Source organism: Haematobia irritans, chromosome 4, assembly GCF_050003625.1.
Source record: "Haematobia irritans isolate KBUSLIRL chromosome 4, ASM5000362v1, whole genome shotgun sequence".
Taxonomy (NCBI): Eukaryota; Metazoa; Arthropoda; class Insecta; order Diptera; family Muscidae; genus Haematobia; species Haematobia irritans.
In genome coordinates this window covers 60,824,470-60,833,385 of record NC_134400.1, presented here as the reverse complement: position 1 = coordinate 60,833,385, position 8,916 = coordinate 60,824,470, and the positions used below count along the sequence as shown (strand labels likewise).

Here is an 8,916-nt window from a genome sequence, read left to right as displayed (position 1 = left end):
CCTAAATTTTAGGAAGCGAAATTTACAAAATAGTAAGGACAAATTCCTTTAAAATAATGAAATTTTAATTAAAATAAAGTATATAATCGTTGCTTCAAAATTTTTATTCATTAAATGTAGGACACACATTTTGTAAATTTGCGTCCCTTCGTTTAAGTCGCATGTCTTTGAACTAAGACTAATTTTCCTTAAAGTAAAGAAACACATTATTGATTTAAAGAAATTGTCCTTAAATTAACTGAAATATTAAAACTTTAGATTTATGATAAAAACGCTTCAAATATAGGCTAAGATTTATTTTGAGGATTTAGCGCCTTTAGATTAAAGTTTTTTTTTAGGAATTCAGAAAACATTTTTTACTTTGAAGTATCTGTTATAATTTTGATTTTTAAACAGGAACTTGTTTGTACGTGAGTACCTTTATTAATAAACCGCGAAAATAGAATGAACATTTAATAAATAAGATCTGATTCCTAATTTTAATTTTATTGGTCCTAGATTTAAAGCCAGATAGTGATATGTCCGACAAATGAAACGCACGCCAGTTAAAAGCAGACTAAACTATTAATTTATTTATTGATGATCGTACACTTAATGTAACGGTATATACTTGAAGAGAGACGAGACTTATATGAGACTTATGCTACAAAGAGATTACATACATAACATTTCCTCCTCAATTTAAATAGAGACTACGTAATTGCGAAAAAAAATGAATAAAAAAACTAATAAGCTTACAATTACATTAACTATATAAAACTGTACAACAACAGCAACAAAAGACTATGTTTGTTTTTTTCTTTTTTTTTTACAAACTTTCTTCCGAACTTGATTTGTATTGTTTTTGTTTCTTTATTCTCTCGGAGCGTCTTAATACGACTCCTGTGAATTCATCAAAGTTTCTTTTTCTTGTGTTTCTATCTCTACAAAATGTTAAGACTCTTCTATTAGAATTAATTTCTCTTCCTACGAATTTTTCCAATTGGTTGATGTGTACAATTCTTGACCTGCCATTTATGTTAATACAATATCTTAGACTACTAAATTTTTTAATTATTTTAGCATGAATCCACTTGTGATAATTATTAAACACATTTCTATAGAGAACTGTTTCATTAATTTTATATTCTGGAGTGGTAATTGTTTTTGTATTTTTGTTTGTTGATTTTACATTCTTACTTTCATTCATAGTCTTGTTTTCTTTATCTTTCTCTTCTGTTTTCTTATTTGTTGCCTTTGGGTTTAATTTGTCTAACAATGTCTTAGGTTTAAATCGAAAAATTAAATGTGCAGGGGCGGTGCCGGTTGTTGTTGTTGTAGCCCCTGGGAAAGTTGCATGTAGAACAAAAAAAAACAAAACAAAGGAAAAGACAAAACAGAACAATTAGTTAGGATTTGACATTGAGGCGTCAACATCCAGCTCAAGGAAGCGAGCTGCCTCTACTGGATGAGTCCAAAGTGAAGTAGGTGTCAGGTCCGTTGGCTTAGCAGGACATTCGAAGAGATGCCTCGTGATATGAGGCGAATGTCCACAATTCGGGCAGACATCCTGAATTGCCGGGTTCAGAATGGAGAGGTAACTATTTAGATACCTAGAGATCCCCGATCTTAGCTGGGATAGCACCGACCTGGTTTTTCTAGGAAGCCGTCTCTCATCGTCGCTGATTGGTGGTGGTCTCCCACCCAGTACAACACTGCACTGGTAGGAGTCTATTGCATTCTGAACCGCTGCCGTGTGCACTGCCCTCATAGCCGTCCTTATTCCCTCATCAATGTCATCGCCGATCACGTGTACCATTGACTGTAAATCTCTCCTAAAATCGAACCGAATGGGTCTGACCCTTTCGGTCGTTGCCCTCCTGGATGTGGCATGGTTTGGGTGGTTCACACTCCTGCACTTTATCAGGTGCTGTTGGGTGAGGAGGGTACAGTGTTGCCTCACCGATAGCATTTTGGCCTCATGTTGCAGATGCTGTTCTGGAGTTTTAGAGTGACATCCAGTTGCAATCCGCAACGCAGTATTTTGCACCGTCTGAAGATTCCTCCATTGGATATCGCTAATACTGGGAGTCCAAACGGGGGCCGCGTAATCGATAAGGGGACGACCAATAGACTCATAAGTCTTTTGTATCGTCTCTTTATCATTCCCCCAGGTGCTACCAGCCAATGCCTTCAGGATCTTGTTTCTGCTTCCAACTTTCTTAGCTACCATTTCCGCATGTTTACCAAAGAGGAACAGGCTATCAAACGTCACACCAAGAACCTTGGGGTTCTTGGATGTGGGGATACTCTGGCCACGAATGTGGATATCGAGTTCCATGTTCACCTCTTTGGTCCACGATGTGAAAATGGTCGCTGTCGATTTGGGGGCAGAAAGTTTCAGATTCCTGTCGAAAAAGAAGTCCCTAAGTGCAGGTAGGTAATCATTAATCCTCACCTCAAGCTCCCTTATGTCCCTACCTGTTGTTACTATGGAACAGTCGTCCGCAAAGGTTATCAGGTGGACACCTGGTGGTGGTTGGGGAGCTCCAGCCACGTAGAAATTGAAGAGGAGGAGGGACAATACACCGCCTTGAGGTACGCCCTGTTTGTTTCTCCTGGGCGTTGATCTTTTTCCTCTAAATTCCACGTAGGACTGTCTGCCAGCCATATAGTTCGCCAACCATCTCTTGAGATTGTTGGGAAGGGTGGTTCCCAAGATATCTCCCAAGAGTGTGGTATGGTTCACCGTATCAAACGCTTTAGACAAGTCCAGCGCTACGAGAATCGAACGCTTATGCGGCCTCTTACTATTCAGTCCCTCTGCAATGTTGGCTGTTAATTCACACAACGCGGTGGTTGTACTCCTGCCCGAGCGAAAACCATGCTGATGTTCTGCCAACATTAGATGTTCTGCGAAGTAGGGCAGTAAAATAGCTTCCAGAATCTTCGTTACGGGGGATAGAAGAGTAGTTGGTCGATACGAGTCTCCAAGGTGTGCCTGTTTTCCCGGTTTTAGAACGGGAACAACCTTCCCTACTTTCCAGATGTCAGGTATTTCAAGGGTGCTGAGACAGACATTGAAGGTGTGGGTCAGATATCTAACACCATTCTCTCCAATGTGTTTCAACATCCTCGTAGCCAGGCCATCTGGGCCAACTGCTGTGGAGCTCTTGGCGGCCTTTATCGCCCGGAGAACATTCTCCTGACTGATGACCATAGGAGGGTTGTCCTGTCTGAGTGCACGGAAGACTCGCCTTTGCTTCCTGCTGGCGCGATCAACTGTATTGGGGTGCTCGACAAATTGTCTGCAGAAAGCATTCGCTACACGTGTGTCGTCTTTAGGAGTTTGCCCCCAAACGTTATAGAGATGTTATCTTTACGTTTGGGGTTCGAGAGATCGTAGACCACAGCCGTTTGGATACAAGATCAGACTCCTCCAGATGCTTGCGCCACTTTTCTCGCTTATGTGTGGCTACAAGCCGGTCGATCTCCTTAGCGAGACTCGGGATCCTGGGGTCAGCTGGATCTACTTTCCGGATCTCGTCCCTCTTATCTGCCAACCTTGATGCTTCCATGGGGAAATTCGGACGGATGTCGGGGATCCGGCCCGCTGGTATGCATCTTTTACACGCCCTATTCAAAACATCCCTGAAGAATTTCTCTCCAGCCGGCGCTGACGTTGGTAGTGGGGCAGTGGCAAACTCGTACTCGGTTAGCGAGGTAAATAGCTCCCAATTAGCTTTACCAAAGTTCATAAACGTTCTCTTCTCTGCAATAACGGTGTCTGTCCCTAAGTCAATGTACACTGTGATCGGGAGGTGGTCGGAGTTCATGGCTATGTCTACATGCCATGTGGTCTGAGTCACGAGGTCAGAGCTAACCATGGTGACGTCAGGGGAGCTTCGGCATGTGGCCGTTATGCGAGTCGGGTGGTTCTCATTTACCACACAGAAATCTGTGTCATACACCTGATCCACAATCAATTCTCCTCTGGCGTCACATCCAAGCTCTGAGTACCAGCTGTCATGATGTGCATTCAGGTCGCCTAACAGGATAGTGTGCGCAGTGTTGAGGTGAGGCCTCAGCATTGGCTTGTATCCTGTCTGGCAAGCTGAATCGGGAGGAATATATACGTTTAGAATACATATGTCTTTCTCCGCCACCGTGACAGTGGTCAGTGGCATTGGTCTGTATCTCACGGAATCATGGACAATGAAGGCTATTCCCCCTCCGGCATTCCTTTCTCTGTCTTGCCTGATCACAGAGTAGCAGGATGATCTAGTGAGACCATTCCTGCTGGAGAGTTTAGTCTCCTGGAGCGCGGATATGAGAATACCCTTCTTGTCCATGAAGTCCGTGATTTCAGTAATCTTCCTTGTCAGCCCATTACAATTCCACTGTAGGATCTTGAGCCCACTCAACTGGTTCCTATCAGTGGACGGGACAGTCCGAATTATTGAATGTGCTGGCAAGGAAGGGTCAACTGTCGTCTGTTGGGATAGATGGCTATTGTTAGAGGTATGGGGTTGCTGAAATTGTTGGATTCTCCGGCAGCAGGTACCAACAAAGTCAGGGGTTACTGGTCCGAATTTCTGAGGCCTGAGCATCTCATATGTGTCGAGGTCTTGCAGATGGAACACCTAACCGGTTTAGCTGCTTGGGTGAGTCTCTTTTTGCAAGCCTGACATGTCTCTTGGCCAGATATACTGTGGTTCACGGACGGACTCGGACTTGGTGTTTGTGAAATAATTGTTGTGTGTGATGATGTGGGGGGATGGGTCATGATCAGTGGTGTGGGATCCGCAGTCACATCGTGAGAAGGTCTCGCCGTAGTGACTACAGTAGGGGGCGACACGGGGGGCAGGCGCACACAGGTGTGACACTTGAATGTAGGATTGTAATCTCCTACATACTTGAGTCCCGAGCAACGTAGGTGTACCCAATTGTGACATTCGCTGCACATCACGGAGTAACCTCCGCACGTGACCTGCCGCGAACAGACTGGACACACATACTTCACTGGCCCTGGATTGCTCTCAATGTCGCCAGCACAAAGGAGAAGTATTCTGAGCAGACTGGCTGGCAGACTCTGCCCAGGAAGGAAAAAGGGATGGGGAAAAGGATGGGATGTGGGATAGGATTAGGGAAAGGGATGACAAAGGGATTTTTGTACATACATGTATTTGTATTCCCGTGGGGGGGTTGCAGTCCTTGGACAGGGAGGGTTTCCCTGTGTCGACCCCGGTATGTAGGACCGACTGCAGTGAGGGTCGGAGCTGTGCCGGTTACTGCTGTTGGTGTAGTTCGATACTTCAGCAAAAAAATTACTAATTTTGAAATCCCAAGACTTATTCCTATACTTTGGATCCAATAAGTATTTCTTTAAGCTAGCTTTCACTGTCTGAACTGCTCTTTCAGCAGGTCCGTTACTTTGAGGGTGATACGGTGGTAATTTTAGACATTCAATGCCGCTGTTTTCACAAAATAAAACAAAATCTCTCGATCCGAATGGGGGTCCATTATCACTCACTAGCTGTCGTGGTAATCCAAAAATTGAAAAAAATGAACGTAATACTTCAATAAGGTAGCTAGCTGTTGTGACCTTCATTATCCTCGCATCAATCCATTTTGAAAATGTTAGACACATATGACCAAAATAGTAATATTTTCAACTTTGCAAAAATCTAAATGTATCCTTTCGAACGGGTACATAGATGCAGGCCATGATGTTAACATAGGCTTGGCAGAGTTCTGAGATATAGAACAAACGTGGCATGATTTTACGTAGTTTTCTATATCTTGGTCTATACCTATCCACCAAACATATGTTCTTGCTAATGACTTCATTCTTACAATGCCTATGTGACCATTATGCAATAACACAAGAACTTTCTCCTGTAAAGTTTTTGGTATGACGACACGGTCACCATAATACAAGCATCCATCTTCAGTTCCCAACGAGTAACGTCTATGAAAATACCTTTCGGATGGTGCTGGTATTTCCTTTGGCCAACCTGACATAACAAATTCATAAAAGTTACTAAGATCAAAGTCATTATCTATCGCACTTCGGACATCACCTATGTCTAACTCAATTCCATCTAATAAATGGAAAATGTTAATACTGTCAGCTTCTTCCTCAATCTCCCCTTTTACTGGGAGTCTTGACAAGGCGTCTGCATGACACATCTGAGAGCCCTTTTTATAACGAATAGAGAGAAATATGGCCCATCTATGTAGTCTACTTGACGTAACGGAAGGCAAATTTTTCCTATCTGAGAATATTTCTCTTAATGGCTGGTGATCGCTTTCAATTACAAAAGGTAGTCCATAAATATACTTGTGAAATTTCTTTATAGCAAATACAATTGCAAGGGCTTCCTTATGTAGTTGAGAGTAATTACGCTCAGCCGCCTTTAGCGTGCTTGATGCATACATTACAGGATGCTCCTTTCCATCCACTATGTGGGACAATATGGCTCCCACTCCATATGGACTGGCATCACACGAAATAATTATAGTTTTTGACGGATCGTAATGCGTGAGGACGTTGATTCCCGTTAAAAGATTTTTGCTATTCTCAAAAACTTTTTGATGCCTTTCACTCCAATCCCAAACTGTATTGTTTTTCGTTAGATCATGCAATATGTGAAGTTCAGACGATAAATTTGGAATACAATGATTATAATAACTAATCATTCCTAAGTACGACCTAAGTTGGGTTTTATCCCGTGGTGTTGGGGCATCGATAACCGCTTGAATTTTGGATTTCGATGGTAAAATTCCCTGACTACTTATGGCAAATCCTAAATAGTCTATTTCTCTCTCGAAGAACTTACATTTTTCAAAATTAACCTTAACATTGAAATGCAGTAGTTTATCTAAAACTCTTTGGAGATTGGCGTAACATTCCTCTCGATTAGCACCTCCTACTAAAATATCGCCAAAATAAACAAATGTCTTCTCTAACCCTTTCAAGATTTCACATATTATTTTAGAAAATAATTGAGGGGCAGTTTTCAAGCCGTAGATAAGTCTTGTAAATTGGTATAACCCACGATGAGTATTAATAGTTAAAAGTTCGCGAGATCTCTCTGTTACTTGTACCTGGAGATACGCACCAGTCAAATCCAGTTTACAGAATAAATTCCAACCAGCTAAGCTTGCAAGAATATCATCCACACGGGGAATGACATAGTGTTCCATCTCAACGAATCTATTAACCGTCCGCCTACAATCTACACATATTCTAATTGCTCCATTTCCCTTATTAGCAATAACAATAGGACTTGCCCACCGGCTTCGATTTACAGGGACTAGAACACCTTCATTACACATTTTGTCTAATTCGTCATCCACCTTCTTTCTTAACCCGTACGGAACTGCATAAGCCTTGGAAAATATGGGATATGATTCCTCTTTCAAACAAATTTCTGCGGTGTATTCTCTAATAACCGAACTATTCGAGCTTGAAAACAACGATCTATATCTTTCAAAATCAAAATCCGATATAATGTTCACATTTGCCACTTCAGAAATCATATCCCGCCAACTGGGAACAAATACATCTAACCAGTTTCTTCCAAAAAGTGGGTCAAATCTCTGGCTTGAATCCAAAATATACAATTTGACGTTTTGTTTTATATTTCTAAATTCTACATTAACATTTACTGAACCAACAACATTAACGCGGTCACCTGTTACCACTTTAAGGCATTTGTTATCGTCTCTTATTTCAATATGTTTAAGATACAAATTATAATCTGATATATGCATAACGGAGACACAAACTCCCCTATCGATTTCCATATCACAGTCTAAATTTTCAATTCTTATTGTAACTAAGAGACGTTTTGTATAATTGCATGCAAAAAAATTTTATAAATTGTTTAAATAATCACTATCACTGCTACTCGTGTCGTCAATGTTATTCAGCCTTTGTTTATTTTTACCTCTTCTGTCACGATTTCTTTTGTTTCCATTTTCATCATTTTTCTTTATCCAGCAGTTTCTCTCTATATGCCCTCTTTTATTGCAGTAGAAACATTTTATCCCAGTCATTCGTGACTCTCTTTTGTCAGCTGCCAAAGTGCTCTCTCGTTTATTTACTTCCATATTCGTTCGTTGAGTTTTTAATCTGTGTATAGAGTTATTCTTCATCATCTCCACTTGACTCTGTGTCATATCCAATGACAATGCAAGGTCACATGCTTTATCGAAGGTGGTTAAAGAATTATCGTTCAGCAATCGATTTTGTATACCTTCATTGCACAAACCCCACACGAATTTTATTAAAAGTGCTTTATCAAGGAATGATCCGAACTCGCAGTCAACTGACAATTGTTTTAACTCCACAATATAGTCTGATATGGTTTCAGATGGACTTTTTTCCTTCTTAAAAAATTTGAAACACTCCATGATCACATTTTTCTTAGGCTTAAAATGTGACTCCAGCCTTTGGATTATTTGATCATAAGTAAAATTACTTTCTGTTCGAGGCGACAATAAGGAACACAATGTTTTATAAAGGTCTGCTCCGCCAAGACTAATAAGAAATGATTTTTTTGTCTTCATCGGTTTTAATCTTATTCAACGCCAACAAATGATTTAGCCTATTTGCATATAGGCGAAAATCATCACCAATATTGAAGGCCTCAATGGTTCCTACCAATGCAACATGAGACTCTGCCATGTGTATTTTTTTTATATAATATATATAATTTTTATATAATATATATGTTCTCAACACAATCATTAACTCTTTTGCCTCGTCGCCAGATGATATGTCCGAGAAATGAAACGCACGGCAGTTAAAAGCAGACTAAACTAATAATTTATTTATTGATGATCGTACACTTAATGTAACGGTATATACTTGAAGAGAGACGAGACTTATATGAGACTTATGCTACAAAGAGATTACATGTACCTATA

The 8,916-nt window shown here is 40.7% G+C and overlaps 1 protein-coding gene across 1 annotated transcript; it reads right to left on the bottom strand.

The window, feature by feature from the left end:
- Positions 1-7,860: 7,860 nt before the first annotated feature.
- LOC142235442 (uncharacterized) lies at positions 7,861-8,674 on the bottom strand. Its single transcript, XM_075306696.1, has 2 exons — positions 8,623-8,674; positions 7,861-8,471 (listed from the first exon to the last, which is right to left on the bottom strand). Exons 1-2 carry the CDS (start codon positions 8,672-8,674, stop codon positions 7,861-7,863), a joined length of 663 nt encoding a protein of 220 aa, XP_075162811.1.
- Between the last annotated feature and the right edge of the window lie 242 nt (positions 8,675-8,916).